This window comes from Leptopilina boulardi, unplaced genomic scaffold, assembly GCF_019393585.1.
Source record: "Leptopilina boulardi isolate dan_hultmark-lab unplaced genomic scaffold, ZJU_Lbou_2.1 LbouV2_70, whole genome shotgun sequence".
In the NCBI taxonomy this organism is placed as follows: domain Eukaryota; kingdom Metazoa; phylum Arthropoda; class Insecta; order Hymenoptera; family Figitidae; genus Leptopilina; species Leptopilina boulardi.
In genome coordinates, this window is record NW_026138017.1 from 1,427,476 (window position 1) to 1,451,641 (window position 24,166).

The window sequence follows — 24,166 nt, forward strand, 5'->3', positions numbered from 1 at the left end:
ATTATATTTTATAATATTCCAATTGTTATTTTTAATATTCTAATTATTTATTATATTTTATAATATTCCCATTGTTATTTTTATTATCAATGATATTACAATTGTTTATTTTTCACATTGTTATTTTTATTATCAATAATATTCCAATTGTTTATTATATTTTATAATATTCCAATTGTTCATTATATTTTGTAATATTTCAATTGTTTATTATATTTTAAAATATTCCAACCGTTTATTTATCCCTTTGTTATTTTTATTATCAATGATATTCCAATTGTTTATTATATTTTATAATATTCCGATTGTTATTTTTAATATTCCAACTGTTAATTGTATTTTATAATATTCCCATCATTATTTTTATAAACAATGATATTCTAATTGTTTATTATATTTTGTATTATTTCAATTGTTTATTATATTTTGTAATATTTCAATTGTTTATTATATTTTAAAATATTCCAATCGTTTATTTATCCCATTGTTATTTTTATTATCAATGATATTCCAATTGTTTATTATATTTTATAATATTCCGATTGTTATTTTTAATATTCCAACTGTTAATTGTATTTTATAATATTCCCATCATTATTTTTATAAACAATGATATTCTAATTGTTTATTATATTTTGTATTATTTCAATTGTTTATTATATTTTTTAATATTCCAATTGTTTATTATATTTAATAGTATTCCAATTGTTTGTTATATTTAATAATATATAAATTATTATCTGTCATAGCGAATAAATATGTTTTTATTGTTTATTATAATTTACAAACTATTTTTTTGTGAACAAAAAAAAAATAAAATCAACAGTACGTTGTTATGCTAATCGACACGTAAATAAACATATGTGAAACAATGATTTTTGTTAAAATGTATACTTGATCGTAGCAATCGTATATTTATATATATGCTACGCAATTGAACCGTGCGAAAATATCATTTTATTGTTCCTCCTAAAATCAAATTATTTAGAAATCGTGTACATATAAAATAGCGAGACGCTCGTAATGAGCGATTATATTTTCACGTGCGCGCATTAACAAAAATAAACGATAACTGAGCGTTCATATAACAAACACCATTATATATAGAAATATATATGTATAATGCATGTTATCATACAAAACCATATAATGTCGTTTTTTGCGAAAAACAGAGAATACATTTCCATCGCGTACACGATTATATTTCCCCTTCATCAATTTTTTTTTTTGTTTTCGAAATCCCCCGTTTTAAATTTCAATGATTATTTCTCTCATTAAAAGAGTAAAAAAAAAAATAATAAGAGGGAATTTTTTAACATCAAAGGAATCTGATTTTTTTCAATATAAATGTCAATTCATAAATTCCGCGATTACATCAATAAAATTTTGTTTTTTTGTTTTTGTGAAATTTTAAAGTCATCTCAATGACTCGTAAAAATAAAACGTATACTTGTCGTAAAAAAAAAATATATATACATATATATACACTCCATTGAGTGAAATTTCGAGAGTGTATATAGCGATGGTGGTCCCTTTTTTCCAAGAGGATCATTTTTATATTTGTCTAAAGGTATATAATACAAAGAGTTGAAAAACTTGATTTAAAAACGTTGTTTATGATCTTTTATTCTCTTGTGAAATGGTCGTTAATCGTCGTTTAGAACTACTAGAGAAACGGTATATATATATATATATATATATATATATATATATATATATATATATATATATATATATATGTTCTCAATATTTACCATAGATAAACATAATATTTTTTTTTTTGTTCAAAAATTCTATTCTTAGAATGTTCATTTTTTTCTTATTGTATAACTTTTAAAAGATGTAATAAAAATTTTAACATTGTAAAATGTACCGATTTTTTTTTTATCTAGATTAGCTTTTTTTTAAAGGAATTTTCAATTGTTTCTATCGTTTTTTTTTTCTTTGCGATTAATTTTTATGTAAATTTGGAATATTATAATAATTCAATTAATAATAGTAATTTTAATTTTAATTCTAATTTGCAAAAAAAAATAATTTTTTTGCCAATCATTTTTGTCAAAAAACAATATATTTTTTTTTAATTCTAAATTTAAAAAAAATATTTTGACAAATATTTCATCTGTAAAAAACAGTTATTTTTGGAATTCAAAAAAAAAACCAGGTCGTAGCGTTCCAAATGGACCAAATATACACGATGGAACGTGAGAAATTGAGTCTTAAAAAATAATTTTGTGGAGTTGGAAGCACACATTTCTTAAGTGTATATTTAAATAGTATTTAATTTAGATACAAAACTAACAATTACGAAAGACGTGTGGGTTCATTAAAAAATCACTTTGGACTTTTTCTTTTTCTTTTTTTTTTTTAATATTTTTATTTTAATTCTTTCTTCGTTCATGGCACTCTTTTTTTTTGGTCCCTTTTTCTCTTTCTCCGACATATATCTTTTTTTTTCGTGCTCTGGGTACTTTAAATTTGTATAGTGTATAAGTAGCAGAAGCCAGTTGACTGCGTGGCGAGAGGGGTGTATGGTTCACTTAGCACAAAGGTGCGAGAATCGTCACGACCTCCGCTTCTAGGCGAAGAAAATATATATATATATATATATATATATATATATATATATATATATATATATATATATATATATATATATTTATATGTGAACACAAAGATTCTTATATATATACATATATATATTATAGGTGTGTATACATATATATATGTATATATATACGAAATATATATTTACTCCCACAAATGCCAAAGTAAAGAAAACTCACAGGGACAAGAAAAAAAGTGCCAAGAAACTCCCACATATGATTTTTTTTTTTTTTTCTTTGACGATGCAACTTTCATATATATGCCTTCTTGTATAATCTTCTAACAATGATGGTTATTTATATCAGAAAATTAAAAAGTACTTTTATGTTTCATTTACTGTTGTATCATTATATATTATTTTTTGACTATTACGCGGAAAAAATTTTTTTTTTACCTGAAACAGCTAAAGATTTCACTAGAATAGCGAAAGATTTAATTGAAACAAGTAAAATTTTTGCTAAGTGAAACATTTCGCTGTTCCAGGTAAATCTTCTTTTCCCTGTATTATATTATTTTCCATTATAATTATTTTTATTATTCTAATTATTATTTTATTATTACCTATTATTATTATTATTATTATTATTATTATTATTATTATTTTATTATTATTTGATTATTATTTGATTATTATTAATTATTAATAAAAAATATTTATAAATAAATTATTTCAAAACTAATAATTTATTTGTTTATAAAATAAATGTTAATTATACAGAAAAAAAAATTATATAATAAAAATACAATAAATAATAATTATAATAAACGTCGTTATAAATTATAATATATATATAATCGAAATATTATATAAAAATTATTTATTTAGAAAATTTTCTTCATCAATTTTTTTTTGTTTTTTTAATTTGTTATTTAGGTTCAAAAGACCTTCATGCACAGGACCTAAAAAGACATGAGAAATTAGACGGTGTCCTGGGCGTGAATTTAGGTGGTCTATCTGCCGGCGGAGGATTGACGCTTCATCAGGAATTAATTATGACAATGCCTGGTTCAGGTGGGTTAAATTAAAAAAGAAATTTTATTATTTAATAAATGATTGATAATTGCAAAAAACAAATTAAATTTTTTTTTTTTTGTTTGGTACAATAAAATTTTATAGTTAAAAAAAAAAGTTGGATAAATTGTTTTTTCTTTTCCATTTTAATTGAGACAATAAAACATAAAAATTTCTTTTATTTAAAGAAACATATTTTGAGAATAACGGGAAAAATTTGCATTTATAATTTTAATAAATTGTATTTATAATGTAAAAACTAAAATAAATAGTTTTCAGTTTAGAAATAACTTTTCTCAGAGATAAAAAAAAACTCTATTTTCAAAGAAAAATATAATTCAATTTAATACAAGTTTCATGAAACTTAAATATAAATTTTTTTTTTGTTATTGAAATTTAAAATAGGTTTTATTTTTAAAATATATAACTTTCAATTTTTTAGAGAGAAAAAAAAATTCTATTTTCGAATGAAAAAAAAAAAAAAAAATTCATTCATAGTTTATAAATCAATGTAAAGGTTATAATTTTTCTTATATAGAAAATTTTTTTTCAAGTTAATTTTTCTTTAAAAATAATTTTTGTTTTTTATTATCAACAGGTACTGGGTCGTCAATGTGTGACGATAAACCTACAAAACAAAAACGACATCGGACACGATTTACACCGGCTCAACTTAACGAATTGGAAAGGTGTTTTAGTAAAACGCATTACCCTGACATTTTTCTTAGAGAAGAAATTGCGATGAGGATCGGCCTAACGGAAAGTAGAGTACAAGTAAGTGACAATTATTTTTAAAAAATTTATTTTTCGTCTGCTATATTTTTTCGAAGAAAAAAAAAAAATTTCAAATCATTGCTTCCTTAAAGGAAATATATTTTTATATTCGAATTAACAGAGACATTAAAATTTAACGTACAGAAAAAAATTCGAAATTTAATTTTTTAATGCAATTTAATTTAATTTTTGAAAATAATATTAATTTGATAAAAAATAATAATTTCAAATGAATAGACAGTGTGTTTGTATCAAAGACGCTTTGAAATCAGTTACAAAGGTTTAGGTCTGGCTTTTCGGATTATAATCAGAGTTTGAGTTTCTAAGTCCTTCCTTTGAGGGAATTCTTGTTCTATCTCTCTCTATCTCTCTCTCTCTCTCTTGTCTCGTATATAGTAAAAAATTAAATTTGAAAAATTAATTTTTCTTTTTTTTTTAAATAAAATTCAAAAAAAAAAAAATCAAATTTTTCCCCCAATTATTATTAAATTAAAAATCTATAGGGAATTTCTTTTTTTTTTTCAAAGCATATTGTTATTTTGTGTACGTATTTTTTGGCTCCCTCGTGGCTCATTCATGAAAGGCTTTTTCCAAGCTTCTCGGCAAGAACGTCGACGAAAACTGTGGCTAATAGAATTTCATAAAATTTTTATTCGTAACTTCAAGCGTCAGTCAAGCCGCGCACCGGCTGCATATCAAACAGCTGTGTGTCGGTTCTATAGTGGACAAAAAAAAAAAAAAAAAAGAAAAAAAAATTGGAAACACTTCAACAGAAATTTAACATTGAATTGTTTATATAAAAAAAAATTATTATAAATTATTTTTTTTTTATTTCAAATAAATTAAATACAAAAAAATTGAAAGAATTATTTTCCTCTTAAGAATCATTTTTACAAACTCTCTTTTATATTTTTTTTTATTAAATATTTTTGTTAATAGTGTAGAAAAATTATTATATTTAATTATATAATTTTCAATTGCTAAAAATATAAAAATAAATGAAGTTAAAGACACAGTAAGACGACAAATAAAATTGACAATATATGATTAAAATAAAATTCAAATAAACTATAATTCAGTGTATGTTAAAGATTGATGTGAAAATAAAATTACCAAATATGAATAAATTGTTCATTATTATTTTTCACCTCGATATATATATATATATATATCGATATATTTTATATCAGCTTTGACGCATTAGACAAGTTGAAACCATCATTAAACGAGTTTAAAATAAAAACATCTATTTTAAAAATTCCATACTATTCTTATTTATCTTCTCATTGATTATAATTTTTATACCGACAAGAAGTGAAATTATATTTTTTGTTTTATTATACACTTTAGAAGAAAAGAAAAAGAAATAAAAAAAAAAGACAATATATCCTTCAATTTTCCATATAAACAGAATTGTTTTATTTAAAAACCATTTATATAAATATCGCAAATAACCGCGCATATCAAATAGAAAAGCTTTTAATGAAGATTACCGATTAAATACCGAAAGTATGTGTGTGTATTAATAAATTTTATTGAATTGTGACAGAGTATTTAAAATTAGCGCGAGAAAAATTATTATAAAATTATTGGCAAATTATTATATCACAATTATTGTATAGGATTAGATAATAGAGAATTTAGAAGAATTTAATTCGCTGAGACACTTTTTCTATAATATGATGATTTTTTTAAAGTAATATTCAATAATAAAATGAGGGCAATAACCAATCTAAAGAAAGAAAAATTTGCAAGAAAGAAAGGAGAAAAAAAAGGAGAAAAAAATAAGAGAGAAAAAGAGAGAGGGACACAAAAAGTTAAGGAGAATTTGTGACAGAGAATATAACGAGTATGTGTAACAGAGTTTTCAAATTAGAGATGATGCGGCGCGAGACTTATAAAGAGAATTTTTGATTCACTTTTCAAGGCACAAAAGTTCTCTCTTAAAAAAAAAATAAATAAATAAAAGAAAAAAATGATTGTATCTCAAATTTTAGAGAAATGAACTAATTGTTTATAATTACTAATGGCTACGATTACCAATGGTTACAACTACCAATCCATACAACTACCAATGGTTAAAACTATCAATCTTCACTGTTACCAATAGTTACTACTACCAATGGTTACAACTACCAATGGTTACAACTACCAATGGTTACAACTACCACTTGTTACTACTACCAATGGTTGCAACTACCAATGGTTACAACTACCAAAGGTTACAACTACCAAAGGTTACAACTACCAAAGGTTACTACAACCAATGGTTACTACTACCAATGGTTACAACTACCACTTGTTACTACTACCAATGGTAACTACTACCAATGGTTACAACTACCAAAGGTTACTACAACCAATGGTTACAACTACCAAAGGTTACTACAACCAATGGTTACTACTACCAATGCGGTTACTACAACCAATGGTTACTACTACCAATGCGGTTACTACTACCAATGGTTACTACTACCAATGGTTACAACTACCACTTGTTACTACTACCAATGGTTACTACTACCAATGGTTACAACTACCAAAGGTTACTACAACCAATGGTTACTACTACCAACGGATAAAACTACTAATAGTTACAGCTACCATTCATTGTAATTACCAATTATTGAAACAATAATTAATTGTTGCTACCAATTATTGAAATTACCATGGCTTATTATTACCAAATGTTGAAACTACTATCGAGTGTTGTTACTAATTATAGAAACTACTATTAAATGTTGAAACCAATTATTGAAACTATACCATTGAGTGTTGTTATCAACTATTGAAACTACCATTGAGTGTTGTTATTAACTTTTGAAACTACCATTGAGTGTTGTTATCAACTATTGAAACTACCATTGAGTGTTGTTATTAACTTTTGAAACTACCATTGAGTGTTGTTATTAACTTTTGAAACTACCATTGCTTGCTATTATCAAATTTTGAAACTACTATTAACTGTTACCATTCATTGTAACTACCAGTAATTTTTACTATTAATGCTTTCAGTTACCATATTGATTGTAACTAGAAAGTTGTAACTATTAAAAGTTGTATCAAATAATAGTTGTATTAATAGTTTTGGTTACCATATATTACAACTACCATTAATTGTAACTATTACTAGTCTTAGCTACCATTAATTGTAACCAGTAGTAATTGCAACTATTAATGGTTTGAGCTACTATATATTAAAACTACTGTTTATCGTAACTACTAGTATTCGTAACTACCAGTATTTGTAACTACCAGTATTTACAACTACCAGTATTTGTAACTACCAGTAATTATAATTTCTGGTAACTTTAACTACTGGTTTCTACTACCACTGATTGTAACTACCAGTAATTCCAACTACTAACGGTTTTATCTACCATATATTAAAACTACCATTAATCGTAACTACCAGTAATTCAAACCAATGGTTTACTGCCACCATTGATGGTAACCACCATTGATTAACAACCAAAAAAAAAAACCAAATTGCAATAGAATTATGTAAAATTCAATAAAAGAATCTTGATTAGATAAATTTTGAAGATCAACGAGGATTTTTGAAGAAATAAGATTTTCTATTGGTTATACGGTACTGGGGCAAGACAAAGAGAGAGAGAGTGAGTGGTAGAAGGGGAATGGAAAAAAGAAACAAAAAAAAAAGAGAAGAGGTACAGAAATGGATGGATGGAAGGACGGAGCGAAGGTAGAAACGCCAGGAAGCCGTTGGCAGGTTTCCAGGGTAACGACGAGTGTCTCACGAACGTCGAGGGGTTCTCTGATAGGAAATCTGCACCAATGGGTTGCGAAGGAAGGCGGCGGCGCCAGCGCCGGCGCTTTATCGGCTCGCGTCGCTATCGAGCGTTATAACGCGGCGCTACCAAAGATTCCCTCGTCTTTGCCATGGCGGCACAAAATCTCAAATATATATATATAGTACTATAGAAAATATTTCGGAGGCACGATGAGCCGAGAGAGAGAGAGAGAGAGAAAGAGAAAGGAACCCTTTTAAAAAATGCAATTTTCATTCTTTATCAAATTTGCACGATTTCATGAAATCTACAAAAGATTCCTCAAGCCTGTAGGTATGATGATAAGAGAATGTAACAATGCAACCATTAAATATAAAAAAAAAACACTGTTTTTTAAAGAAAAATTCAGAATTGTTTAAATTCAAATGCCATAGAGAAAAATTGTAATAAATTTTTTGCTACAAAAAAATCGTGAATTGTTGTGGTAACAAATTTCTTAGTTATACTAACAATATTCTTTAACAATAGAAATTTGTTTTAAGAAACAAAATTTTGTTGTAGTTGATCAAACAAAATTTAATTCCAGAGGCGAACAATTCATTTCTTTTCGTATATGCGGTTTTGGTTGAATCAAACAAATAAATGTGCTATTGCTATACCAAACTTTTGGTAACATCAACAAATAGTTCGGTGTTCAATCAAATTATTTCTTCGTTAGAAAAAATTTATTAAAATCAATCCAAACGTTTAATAAATATTTATATATATATATATATATATATATATATCCAAAAAAAATTGTGTTAATACAAAGAAGAGGTATATCAAAATTTTTCTTATTCGTTTCAAATACAGAAATTATAATCCACTTCTATATTTAATTCAATTAAAAATTATTCAAATAAAATATTTATTTGAATAAATTTTTTTTTCCACTATAAAAATCAAAAAAATTGTATATTAATAAAAAAAAATATCCATTTACAAAAATAAAAATTTCTCAAAGAAAAAATTAAAAAATACACCAATATAGAGAATAAAAATTCGAGTATATATAAAAATAAATTTAAATTTTTATTCTTCCTTTAAGCAAAAAAAAAAAAAAAAAAAAAAATGAGAATAAAAAAAAGGAATCAGAGATAGGGAAAAGGACAATCCCCGATCGGTTTATTGATATTACACGGTTCGGTATCTTTCTTTCTTATTGAACGGGCGGATATTTCATTACCTATTTCAATGAAATTAATTGGCTGCACTCGATGTTCCAAATAAAACTCAATCACGCCAATCGAGCCACGAGACAAAAGCTTTTTTCACAACCTCGGATATATAGTTATACAAATACACACACATATATATACATATACAAAAGGCGCAAAAGCCTCTATTTTTAGGAATCGTCCACATATATGAGCCGTATTGGCGATTTTAATTACGTATATTTTAATCCACCATGGAGACATTTTCTGTTTTCACCTGGACGAAATGAACTTTATTAATCCGCGCACGCGAGTGATCGCGCGGGGGGGGGGGATAAAAGGCGGTACAGCCGATTTAAATTTAATCGTAATGAAGAGCCGATTAAAATTGCAATCGTCCACGGAATAGAACCCATTGCGCCGGGGCAGTTAATGTCCGCTAACAGGCATTTAAGTTAACTGCCCCAGGTAACTGCCTCGTTTCTAGGCTGAAGGGTCCTTTTCGATTACTATACTGCCGGAATTTTATGGGAAAAACGACCTATATAATGTTGGGATCCGTCGTAGCGACTTATACAATATTATTATATACCAAATCGACCAAAAATCGGAAGATTCTGCAGTAAAATTTCTCTTTCTCTCTTTTTTTTTTTAAATCCAAAATGAAAATGAGTTTTACTTTTTCTTTTTATTTTAATAAATTTTTATTTTCTTTAAAGGGATATACAAATAATTATCCATTTGGAAAGATTCCCCGGAAATTTCCCCCTCGAGGTTCTATCAGAATTTCGCCGGAACTTCCAACGTAATTCCGTCGAAATTCCATCGAAGTTCCGATGGAATTCCGACGGAATTCTGACGGAATTAGGACTCTAAAAATTTTGAAAAAAAATTAATCAGAATTCCGTCGGAATTTCAGAGGAAATTCTTTGGAACTCCGATGGAATTCCGGCGAAATTATCTTGAAGGTTCCGGCGGAATTCTAATAGAACTTCCAGGGGGCATTTTCCGGGGAATCTTTTCATGGGATTTCGACGGAATTCCGACGGAATTAGAACGCTAAAAATTTTGAAAAAAAAATTAATCGGAATTCCATCGGAAATTCTTTGGAACTCCAATGGAATTCCGATGGAATTACGTTGGAAGTTCCGGCGGAATTCTGATAGAACCTCCAGGGGGCACTTTCAGGGGAATCTTTCCAAGTGGGTTAGTAATTTTATTTTTAAAAAATTTGTAATAATTATTTTTTCTTTTTTGGAATTAGCATTTGAGAAAATTCATTTTATAAAGAATTTTTATTTTACAGAATTTTAAATAATATAATTTATATTTTACAGAATTCTAATTTTTAATTTCTAATTTCAATTTAACCGAATTTTAATTAATACGGAAGGAAACAAATTTTTTTTTCCCCAAAAATTAATAATAATAATTATTACATATTTCAAAGCGAGTAATTAAAATTTAATTAACATTCGTTACTGAAGAATTAAAGAGAAATAATTAACTTCATATATTCCAATATTTCACAACAAATTCATGTCTATGGATTTGCATTTTTATTTTTATTATTATTATTTGTATATATTTATTAATAAATAGCTGATTAAAATTAAATAATCCTATTTATTACATCTAAATAGTCCACTTTATATTAAACACAAGTGTCAAAAGGGCCAAGAGTATATTAAATTCTAAATTCTCTATCTCAACCCTCATTGAAGAAGAAGAAAAAAAAAATCTGTCGCAAATCCTTTTTGGAGCAAAAGTCACATATGGGTTTTGGGCTGAACTGTGTCTCGTCTATTGCATCAGTACAGTGGGTGCACAAAGTATTGCTTTCAAAAAATATCCCATGGGACATGGAATGAATGGCGGGCGGTAGTAGTGTCATTCGTTCATTCCTTTGGGACAAACCAGTCAATGTTTTCGCTCCCCGCATTATAGGGTATATATATAAAAGCGCGCACTGGATATATAAACACAGTTCACTATTGGTTTTGTCTTGTTCTGAGAAATGGCATTACGTCATTGCCAACTAAATTCCCCACTATCTATCGATTAAATGAACTTTTACCACATCGTTTTACCTAATTTATTGTTTCTCATAAAATTCATCGCTTTTATTTTCGTATAGAATATTCTCACACCCAATATGTGAAAAGTAAATTCTCTTATTAGAATTAAAAATAAATAATTAGATGATATTTAATTCACGATAAATTATCTTAAGACAAATTACAATTGAAATAATATGATTTTAAAAATCACTGCAACTATTTAAGAATAAATGGTTAATTCATTTTTTCGATAATTAATTATTGCAATTACTGATGGTAATAATTACTTACTATTATTTTGTGATAATTTTAATAGTTGCAAATTTTTATGGTCGTGACTAGTAATAGTTTCAACTATTACTGGTTCCAACTAGTGACTGCAACCAATAGTGGTTGCAACTATTAGTGGTTGTAACTATTAATGGTTACAACTATTTATGGTAGTAACTACTATAGACTGTAACTAGTAATAGTTAAAACTATTAATGGTTGAAACTACTGATTATAAATACTTATGGTTGCAACTATTAGTTACTGCAACCATTAACGGCTTAAAATATTAATGATTGAAACAATTAGTGACTGCAACCATTATTGGTTTTAACAACTAATGGTTCCAACTATGACTGGTTTCAACTATTAGTGGTTTCAACTATTAGTGGTTCCAACTATTACTGGTTGCAACCGTTAGTGACTTCAACCATTAATGGTTTTAACCATTAGTGGTTGCAACTATTAGTTACTGCAACCATTAATGGTTTTAACTATTAATGGTTATAACTATTATCGTGGTAACTAATATAGACTAACCTGTAGAAGTTGTAACTTTTAATGCTTGCAACTATTTATGGTAGTAACTACTAATGTAACTAGTAATGGTTAAACCTACTGATTATAACTACTTATGATTGCAATTATTAGTTACTGCAACCATTAACGGTTTTAAGTATTAGTGGTTGCAACTATTAATGATTATAATTATAAACGGTTATAACTATTTATGGTGGTAACTACTATATACTAACTTGTAATGGTTGCAACTATTAATGGTTATAACTATTTATGGTAGAAACTACTATAGACTGTAACGAGTAATGGTAAAAACTGTTATTGGTTGAAACTACAGATAATTATAACTATTAATGGTTGCAACTATTAGTGACTGCAACTATTAATGGTTTCAACCATTAGTGGTTGCAATCAATGGTTGAAACCATTGATAGTTATAACTGCATATGGTTGCAACTATTAGTGACTGCAATTATTAATGGTTTTAATTGTTACTGGTTGCAACTGTATGGTAACTACTATTGTCTATAACTAATAATGGTTGTAACTATTAATAGTTACAATAACTAATAGTTATGTGGTGGCAACTATTAATGGTTGCTATTACGTATAGCAATAACTACTTATGGTTGCAACTATTAATGGTTAGAACTAATTATGGTTGTAACTTCCATTACTGTAACTACCAACCATTGTAACTACAATTCACTATAACATAACAAATAAAAAAAATAAAATAAAACAAAAAAATAGAAAAAAAAAAATTATTGCAACTAGTTAAAACAGTTAAATTAAATTTGGATAACAAACTTGTAATCACTATAATTCTCTAGTTGTATTAATCTAATTCGTTAATTGTAATTAATTAATAAACATTTCATTTAAACGTCTATATATGAATAAAGGTAATTCGACTGGGTGATGTTAAATTTTGCACTGACCATTGATGGGACAATAGCGTATTTATATACATGTGTGTATATGTTTGTGAATAGACGCATTATGTGAAATAATTCAGAACGAGAGAAGTCATAACAAAATGGGCGTTAGATGATGTTCCCTGGGGATAACTATGCAACACAGTTTATCCATTGAGAACCCCATTCTCATTCTCTCAGTGTATATATATATATATATATATATACACGAGATTTTCAACATTGTATATAGCATTGCCCCCCTCCCCTTCATCTCGTTTACGCATTATGTGCGTTATATATATACATATACATTTTTTTACAGGGCTACTGCGACGACGACACGTAAGAGCTAATATCGCGGTCTATGCATATTTATACCGCATTAAAAAATCACCCTTCCTTAAAATGCATGGACCGTTTCGTCGCGTGAAATCGACTCGCATTTTTTTTTTTTGTAAACGAATTCTGAAAGGCGAATAAAAAAAAAAGAATAAAAAAAAAATGTAGATATAAAAAAGAAATTTTTTTAATTAGATATTAATCTCAATTTTTTTTTTTGGTTTTGTTTTAATAATATATATAAATAAATAATAAAGAGATGAACATCATGTTCTTCCTTTATAGGTTCTCTCGTATCACCATAAAATTGTCGATTGGCTCGAGCCCATTTGAGAGTACGTTCTGTCTGGCAAACAATCGCTAATAATTCATATAACGCATCCGCATAGGTTTTATGATATCGTGAATCGGGGAAACGACAACGTTTTGTTTATCGTTTACAGAACGAGGTGTAAAACATCGGAAAATGTTTTCAAATAGATGAGAATTGATTGCCGATGAGAAAATTCTCCCGCGTTTCTTTAGAATTTAACCGCGCGCAAAAACAAAAAAAAAAAAACAAATCAAAATATAACAAAAAAAAAAAAAAAAATTATTACATAATTAAATAAATAATAGTTATTATTAATGAAATGACTTTCGGTTATATTCAATCATAGTAAGAATTAATGGCTTCTATTAATAGTAACTTCTATCAATAGTAACTTCTATTAATAGTAACCACCATAAATAATAACTGTTAATAACAATAATTATAAGTAATTTACATTAATAGTAACTACCATGAATGGTAATTGCTATTAAAAGTAACAATAATTAAAAGTAACCACCATTAATAGTAATCTACATTAATAGTAACTTCTGTTAATAGTAACTTCTATTAATAGTAACTATCATAAATAGTAACTGTAATTAAAAGTAATAATAATAAATAGTAATTTACATGAATAGTAACTACCATGAATGGTAATTGCTACTAAAAGTAACAATAATTAAAAGTAACCACCGTTAATAATAATCACCATTAATAGTACTTTCTATTAATAGTAACTACCATAAATGGTAACTTCTATTATTAGTAACTTCTATTAATAGTACTTTCTATTAATAGTACCTTCTATTAATAGTAACTACCATAAATGGTAACTTCTATTAATAGTAACTTCTATTAATAGTACCTTCTATAAATAGTAACTTCTATTAATAGTATTATTATTAATAGTAACTATCATAAATAGTAATTGTTATTAAAAGTAACAATATTCAATAGTAACTTCCATGAATGGTAATTGCTATTAAAAGTAACCACCATTTATAGTAATCTTCATTAATAGTACCTTCTATTAATAGCAACTACCATAAATGGTAACTACTATTAAAAGTAACAATAACTATTAATGGTAGTTGCTACTAATTATTGTTACTTTTAACAAGTTATCATTTATGGTATAGTTACTATTAATATAATTTACTTTTAATGGAAGTTACTATCAATGGAATTTACTATTGATGGAAATTACTATTAATGGTTGTTTTTGTTAACTATTGTTACTTTCAATAGCAGTTAACATTTATGATAGTTACTATTAATAGAAATTACTATAAATTATAGTTACTATAATAATATACTTTTAATAATATCAGTTAACATTTATGGTATTAATAAAAGTTACAATTAATGGAAATTACTATTAATAATTTTTTGTTAATAGTATTTTGATAACAACTATCATTAATAGTAAAACATTACTTTTTTTAATTATATGGAATTAAAAAAAAGAATTTGATCAGATTATCTTCGTAAATTGTTTTTTTAAGGATATACATATTAGTGAAGGTGTAATGTCAGTCATGAAAGAAGAAGACTCGAGAGAATTTGGAGATCTTGTATATATATATATATATAAAGTATAAGTGTGTATGTGTGTTTCTATGTGGAAAAAAGTAGTCTAATGAAAATAAATACTACATAAACTTGTGGGCTGTGCATCAGTCCCTGATTGATGATAGCGGTCGGGATGCTGTCATGGGGTTGCAAGACGCATTACCTAGACCACCTATAGGCTAGCTTATGTTTCGTATATAAAATCGATAGCAAAATCTCAGTGCAGCTGTCTTCGACCCCTTCGTGATCCAGAAACTCGATTAACGACCTCATAATCCAACAAAAAGGGGTCTTTAAATTTTCATCAAAAAATTGACCAATAAAAAGTTTTTTTAATTAGAAATAATTTTAATTTTGAATTTTAATTTTAATATTAATATTTAATATTGATATTAATATATAAAATACTACTATTTTCAGTACAAACCCTTTTTGGTTTGTAATTAAATTTTAATTAAATATTATAAAATTAATTTTTTTTTCCTGTAAAAATTGAAATCAATTTTTTTTTTAATGTTCCTAATTATAAACCATTTGAGAAGGTTTTTTTTTTCTTTTTTTTTTTTTTTTTTTTTTATTCTCCCGTTTCTTCTTCGTCACATTTTCGCTGACGCAACACATAACCACTCAGATTTATATGACCCGAGGATATATCCAGTGTCACGGGCAGTTTTTGCTAATTTGACGACAGGCATCCTAAGCCACGATATTGCGTTCCTGAAATAATAATAAAGTATATAAACGGATCAACTTTACGAGGTCGATGTATGAGAGATATAACCACAAGAGTGCATTTTATTTCATACTACCTTCACATGTTAAAAAACTCCTGCGCGCGTAAAACAGTTAAATCATTGTGAATCTCGTATTAAAAAAAAAAAAATATATATATATATATACTACCTCTTTCTAGAAAGAGAAAATATTTTCTTTTGGTATATAATAGTTACTGTTACCAATAGTTACTACTACGTTACTATTCTGATTTTAATCCTAGTAGTATTTTTTTCTGCCTTTCGCTAATTTTTATTAGAGAAAAATTTTTGAGTGAATTTCAATTGTGCGTTGGTTTAAGAATATATATATATTTTTTTCAAGGATACACCCCACACCGTCTAGCCAAGTGATCCTTCAAGGAAGATGCTGAAAGCAACTGTTATATATCTTAAGGCCTTGGGTAGATCCCGACGCTTGCCTCGATAGCGAGCTCAATTTATATCAGCGCCCGTTGAACCCCCTTTACGAGGTCTTACGGTACCACCTTTACGTTTTCATCCCAAACCTTTTTTTTTTCTCTCTCATTTTCTCTCTCTCTCTCTTTTTATTTTCCCTGGAAAACCTGCCTTTCGAACTTCAACCTTTGAATGTATCTTCAATCCCAAGGGTTCGACGCGAGTCTCCTATGAAGTTAAAGCGTCGCCATTCGCAACGATCACAAAATGAAATCACCTTAGGGTTACGTCTTTCCATTCAATAACGATTTTCAGTTCCAAGATTTCAATATAAAACTTTACCTTACAATTTGAAGGCATAAAATTTGTATTTGATTCTTGACAATTGTTTTCTTTCAATTGTAAATAAATTTAAAAATTATTTAAAATATCAATTAAATTAGTTATATTAAAAATTAATATAAAAAGAGGAGAAAAATTTGTCTCTTTAATAAATATTATAAATCTATAATAAATCAAAAATTAATTGTTTTGGATTATCAAATATTCAATATAAAATCCACCCTCGCCCGCGTGATTCGATGAAAGCCCAGGTGAAGAGAACAGCTGCTTTTTGCCAATGGCGCATGCGTTCTTAACGATGCAGTGATTGATCAATTTTTAAAAAAGCAATATTCTTAATTGACTCGCCTTGTAGCATCTTCACGTATATATCGGAATAACAAGCACCTTGGGTGATGTTGCCATCACTTCCTTAGTCATCGAAAGGTGTGTTCTGTCAATTCTAATTCATTCTATATTCTCCGAGCTTTGTCTATATATATATATATATATATATATATATATATATATATATATATATATATATATATATATGTATCGTCTATTTCTAATAAAGCTTTTACTCAAACGCATTTCATTACGTTTTCCACATAATCTAATTCATCAAATTTAACCACAATCAATTATTATTTTTTTTTTGCTATTGCCTCTGTTGTTAGTTCGTTACTATTAATGGTTGTTACTTTTACTAGTAGTTACCATTCATGGTAGTTAATATTAATAGTTGTTACTAATAATGGTTGTTATTATTAATAGTTGTTACTAATAATGGTTGTTATTATTAATAGTTGTTATTATTAATAGTCGTTACTTCTACCAATAATTGCCAATAATGATAGTCACTATTAGTAGTTGTTACTAATAGTGGTTGTTACTTTAACTAATTGTTACCGTTACAAATTATAATGTATAATAGTTATTACTAATAATGGTTGTTATTTTAACTAGTAGTACAACCACTACCATTAATGGTTGTTACTATTGGTTGTTACTTTAACTAGTAGTTACAATTAATGGTAGTTACTATTAATAGTTGTTACTAATAATGGCTGTTACTTTAACTAGTTACCATTAATCACAGTTACTATTAGTGGCTGGTACTATTACTAGTAAACACCATTAATGGTTGTTACTTTAACTAGAAGTTACCGTTAATGCCAATTACTATTTATGGTTGTTACTTTTAATGGTTGTTATTATTAATAGTTGTTACTTCTACCAATAATTGACATTAATGATAGTTACTATTAGTAGTTGTTACTAATAGTGGTTGTTACATTAACTAATTGTTACCGTTATAAATTATAATGTAAAATAGTTGTTAATAATAATGGTTGATATTTTAACTAGTAGTACACCCATTACCATTAATGGTTATTACATACTACTAGTTGTTAACGTAAATCCCAGTTACTATTAATGGTTGTTACTTTTACTAATTGCCACAATTAATGGTTGATACATTAATAGTAGTTATCGTTAACGTCAGTTACTATTAATGGTTGTTACTTTTACTGGAAGTTACCGTTAATGCCAGTTACTAATTATAGTTGTTACTTTTAATAGTTATTATTAATATTTGTTACTTCTACGAATAATTGCCATTTATGATAGTTACTATTAAAAGGTGTTACTAATAGTGGTTGTTACTTTAACTAGTAGTTACAATTCATGGTAGTTCCTATGGTTCATGGTTTTTACTAATAATGCTTGTTACTTTAACTAGTTACCGTTAATCACAGTTACTATTAGTGGCTGTTACTATTACTAGTAATCACCATTAATGGTTGTTACTTTTACTAAAAGTTACCGTTTATGCCAATTATTATTTATTTTTTTTTACTTTTAATGGTTGCCATTATTAATAGTTGTTACTTCTATCAATAATTGCCAATATTGATTAGTTACTATTAGAAGTTGTTACTAATAGTGGTTGGTACTTTAAATAGTTGTTACCGTTATGAATTATAATATATAATAGTTGTTACTAATAATGGTTGTTGTTTTAACTAGTAGGTACCCATTACCATTAATGGTAGTTACTTCTACTAGTAGTTAATGTTAATCCTAGTTACTATTAATGGTTGTTACTTTTACTAATTGCCACAATTAACGGTTTACTAGTAGTTATCGTTAACGTCAGTTATTATTAATGGTTGTTACTTTTACTACCAGTTACCATTCATGGTAGTTACTATTAATAGCTGTTACTAACAATAGTTGTTACTAATAATAGTTGTTACTAATAATGGTTTTACTTTTATTAGTAGTTATCTTTCATGGTAGTTACTAATAATGTTTGTTACTTTAAATATAAATTCCTATTATTTGGTAGCTATTAGTAATGATTGTTACTTTTACCAATATTCACCATTCATGGTCATTACTATTAATGGGCGTTACTAATAATGGTTGTTATTATTAACAGTAATTACCGTTTATAGTTGTTACTTTTCACAGAAATTCTTAATAGTTGTTACTTTTATTGGTTCATTACTAATAATAATTGTTACTTTTAGCAGTAGTTAACAGTCACTATAGAAATTGTTGTTATCTTAAAAAGTAACAAACAAAATGGTTATATTAAATTTTCCTTTATTTAAGAGAATATCTCATTAAAAATATCCTTTTCCAAATTAGTACCTATTTAAAATTCTAGCTTCACCTGAATCGGAAATGTCACTGTCAACCTTGATTCCAAAAAAAAAAAAAAAATTAACAAAAAATCATAACCTACACTTTCTCAACTTGACACGTTTTTTATTTTCTAAATATATGCGACCCTAAAAATACGTCATTGCGCAATATCTGGGCAAAGGTTTGTTCTTCAGGGAATTATTCACGGGCTTTTAGACGCAACTCTAGTGTGAAATCAGTGCAACCACACCCACCCAACAAGCAAGCAAAAAGCGAGACAAAAACAGGGTTGAAGAGAGTCTTGATAAGCAACATTGGAAGGAGAGATCCTTTCAGTTCTTATGTTGTTGAGGGGGTTTGGAAAAAAAGGAAGGAAAGAAAAAAAAATGAATTATAAAAGGGACACGCCTTTTTGCTTTTAGTATAAGAAAAAGTGAGAGAAAATTTTCGGTGACATTGGAAAAAAAAAATGTCTATGGTTTTATTTTTTATGAATTCAATAATCGATATTATGGATAATTAATTAGGTATTTAAATTGTTAATTAGGTATATAGCAATAGTATTTAATTAATATTAATAAATACTTGTTAATTTTAATTAATATTATACATTAATTAATAGCAATTAAAAGGAATTAATATCAATTAATACAAATTGATACACATTAATATCAATTAATATAGTAATTAATATTAATTAATAATAATTAACAGCAATTAATAGTAATTAGTAGCAATTAATTAATAAAAAATTAACTAATAATAATGAAATAAATTGTCTGCAATTTAATAATTAATTACCATTGTAATTAACACAAATTATTACATACATAATAATTAATATATGCAAAACATAAAATTGTACATAATTGTTTTTAATTTTAAAAGTAAACATAAATTAAGGTATGAAATAAAATTAATTAAACAGAATATGTTAATTCAGAAAATATAATTAATATTTTCAATATTTATCAAATAAACCTATTAGTAAAAGTTTTAAATATAACTGAAATAAATAATTCAATAATTCATGCAGTAACTCATTAAGGACATGATAAACTACTTGTCAGAGATTAAAATACATAAGTTTATTTATATATTTTAAGATAAAACTTCTGTTTTTTTTAAACAATGGCACTACTTTTTAAATTCTCTTTTTGCATTGCTAATTTTCACATTTCTAATTATTATTTCCTGCGATATTTTTATAGACTTATTTATTTTTCAAAAATTCGTGTATCGAGGAATAATCTCATTATCGTTTTTAATTGTAAACAAATTTATTATTATTATTATTATTATTATTATTATTTACATACTTATTTATTTTATTATTATTCGTTTTAATATATAAAACAAATCGAAACATAAGATACATAATCGATACATAAGAGTTTACAATTATTAATTTATACAGGAACTATAGTGTGACAATTGCAGTTGATTTAAATTATAATTAATGATAATTAAATTTGTTATTAGTTACAATGTACGGTACTAGTTTCAATTGATGGTTAGAATCATGAATAGATGCGGGGAATAAAATCAATTACTAAATTCTAATTTTTTTTAACAGTAGTAAGAGAGTTTTAGTTAAACAAGATGGTAAATTTTTGTTACTAACTTTGTTAATTTTTGTTACTATTTTTTGTTACTATTTTTTGTTACTATTTTTTGTTGCTATTTTTTGTTGCTATTTTTTGTTGCTATTTTTTTGTTACTATTTTTTGTTATTAATTTTTGTTACTTACTTCTGTAATTAATTTTTGTTTCTATTTTTTTCACTAATTTTAGTGTCAGTGATAAAAGTAAGTTTTAGTCAGACAGTAACTAATTTTAGTATACAGTAGTAAAAGTAGTTTCTAGTAAGGCAAATGTATTTAATTTCTACTAATTTTTATAGCCAGTATAATAAAATAATAAATTTTAATAAAACAAACCAGTTTTTATTATTATGATTTTAGAAAATCCAGTAGTAATAGTAAAATTTGGTCAAACATCGTGAAATAATTTCTAGTAATGAAAATTACTAGTTAAAGTAATTTCAGTCAGCCAAGTGTGTATTTTTTTTTTAGTGTCAGTGGTAAAAGAAATATTTAGTCAGACAACTTTATATATAACATTTCCACTATAATTTGATCGCCAGTAGTGAAAGTAAATTTTAGTCAGCCAGATATGTAATTTTTAGTCTAAATAGTAAAATACAGTTTTGGTCAGACATCGCAAAAACAGTTTCTACTAATTTTTTAGGATCAGTAGTTAATGTAACTTTTTAGTCAGACATATTTGCAATTTTCAGTGTCAGTAGTAAAATAATGTTTTAATTAGCTTTATATAATTTTCAGTGAATTTGATTATCAGTAGTGAAAGTAAATTTTAGTCAGACAAGTGTTAATTTTTACTATCCGTAGTATTGGAAAGTTTCACATATAGAATTTGTCATTAATTTTTTAGAATCAGTAGTAAAAGTTACGTTTTATTTAGACAAATATGAAATTTTTTTACTATCAGTAGTGAAAGTAAATTTCAGTCAGACTGAACATTTTTTTTTATATACTTTAGTACTCTTGTACGAAAGGGCATTGCCCGTATATATATGTAAATAAATAATTAAATAAAAGCAAATTATTTCATTTTTAAGTGATACAATATAAAATACCATCACATTAGACTAAAAATAATAATAATAATAATAATAATAATAATAGGTCTCCATTTGATAGTATACATTTTTTTCTTTCCTTAAAAAGAGAGTTAAAAAATTAAAATTCCACCACTTTTGGCATTTTGCCTTCCAAAATAAGAGAAAATTTTTTTTCTCCAAGAAGAAAAAAAGAATAATAATTAAAATAAATAATAAATATGTATATATAGTAAGAAAATGCATCTTAACAAGAAATGTGACGATTGTTTCACAATGAGTAGAAATCAGTGCCTGGGAAATGGAGTAGAATGTGTAAATCCCATATATCCAATTAGATTCGTATAATCCGGTAGTGTTGGCAGAAGCCCTCTCTCGTTCTCTCTCTCATCTCTTGTTCAACTATATATATATATATATATATATATATATATATATATATATATATATATACGCTTGCGCATTAATGCTAGAGAGTACTAATTTATGGTCACGTATGAAACGGGCTATGCATGCTATGGCCAAGAGCAAAGCAGGAAAGGGACTCTCTAGTCTATGGTCGAGGGTATATATATATATATATATATATATATATTGGAGAGAGAGAAAGAGAGAGAGATATATATATAGAGAGAGAGAGAGAGAACACAGAGGCGGGCTTTGCATGCGATATCAATAAATCAAGTCCCCGAGACCCCCCCAAGCTTAGGGGGCCACTACGTGGCCAGAATCAACAGCTCATAACGTTAGCTAATAGCTACCGGCACCCGGGGGTCGAAGATATTGTAGGTCCTAACACCAAGAAAATATATACATTATTTCATTCCTTTCCACTTGCTCCCCCCAAAAAAAAACAGGCGAAAAAAAAATTAAACATTTTCGTAATTTATTCGGATTTATTCGGAAAAAAAATTCCATAATTTGAAAGGATTAAAATTTTACTACGGATTGATTTCACAGAAAATTAAAAGGCATTAAAATAAGTTGCAACGCTTCTTATTTTAATCCAATTTTGCTTATTTTAATACCAAAATGGATTAAAATAAGAAGCGTCGCAGCTTATTTTAATGCCTTTTAATTTTCTGTGTCGAAATGATCCGAGAAGAATTTTTTTTTATTTATTTATCCAAAAATTTAGATTCAGAGATATGAAAAAAAAAAATGAAATCTTTTGTTCTTTTTTCAGGTATGGTTTCAAAATCGAAGGGCCAAATGGAAGAAACGCAAGAAGACTGGCGGAATGTTACGTTCACCAGGTGGACTTGTACCGTCGCATAGTTTTCCGCCATTTGCGGCAATGAGTTCAGAATTGTGCGGTGCAGCGGGAATGTTTCATGCGCCAACTGAAAGATGGGGAATGGCACCAGGTCGGCAATCAATGTTTATTTATTGTAAAAAATAATTTTAATTAAAATTGAATATTTTTAAATAATCTTGCAATTATATTAGTTCATTTTTCTGCTTTTTCAAACTCAGGTTTGGGTCAATTGAGCCAAAGTGGAATGACCATGGGTGGTTTTGGCCAAAGTCTTGGTCAACTAAGTCAACAAAGTTCCGGTACACTTGGCTCAAGTTTAAGTCTCAGTAATTCCGGTTTGCCAATCAGTAGTCCGTCGCAAAGTGTCTATCAAACAAGTTACGGTCTCAATTCACTCGGTGAGTGTTTTTAAATATTTTTTCAAAATTATAAAAAAGGGGATTTTTTTTTTTTATTAAAAATTTTTTAGAAATTAATTATTTATACGGAAAACTAAGATGTGATTTCTAATTTGTATCCTCATTAACACTCGATGATGTGAAAATATATACTATATTTAACTTTAAATAATTCAACTAAAAACAAAAAAAATATTTTTTTTCACATATTTGGTTTTGAAAAAAGAAGAATTTTTTTCAAATTTAGTTTAAAAAAATACTGCTTTGAATACAGATACTGCATTTTGATCTTTTTTAAAAGATGAAGCACCACTGAACCAAGACAGGTTGCATCGAGATATTCTGGTAAACATACAGCGAAAGATCTCGCACCTAGGTGCG

At 26.7% G+C, this 24,166-nt stretch overlaps 2 protein-coding genes across 11 annotated transcripts in view; one reads left to right on the plus strand and one right to left on the minus strand.

The window, feature by feature from the left end:
* Positions 1–24,166, minus strand: part of LOC127290510 (retinal homeobox protein Rx2-like) — a 390,969-nt gene that overhangs the window by 126,073 nt on the left and 240,730 nt on the right. The window lies entirely within an intron of this gene.
* Positions 1–24,166, plus strand: part of LOC127290507 (homeobox protein orthopedia-like) — a 34,429-nt gene that overhangs the window by 3,078 nt on the left and 7,185 nt on the right. The window contains exons 2-5 of one of the 2 annotated variants that reach the window (XM_051319117.1): positions 3,482–3,619; positions 4,218–4,393; positions 23,316–23,496; positions 23,579–23,785. In XM_051319117.1, coding sequence (XP_051175074.1) covers positions 3,482–3,619; positions 4,218–4,393; positions 23,316–23,496; positions 23,579–23,785 — 702 coding nt within the window. The remainder of the gene's footprint in view (positions 1–3,481; positions 3,620–4,217; positions 4,394–23,315; positions 23,497–23,578; positions 23,786–24,166) is intronic. The other variant, XM_051319118.1, reaches the window with a different exon arrangement.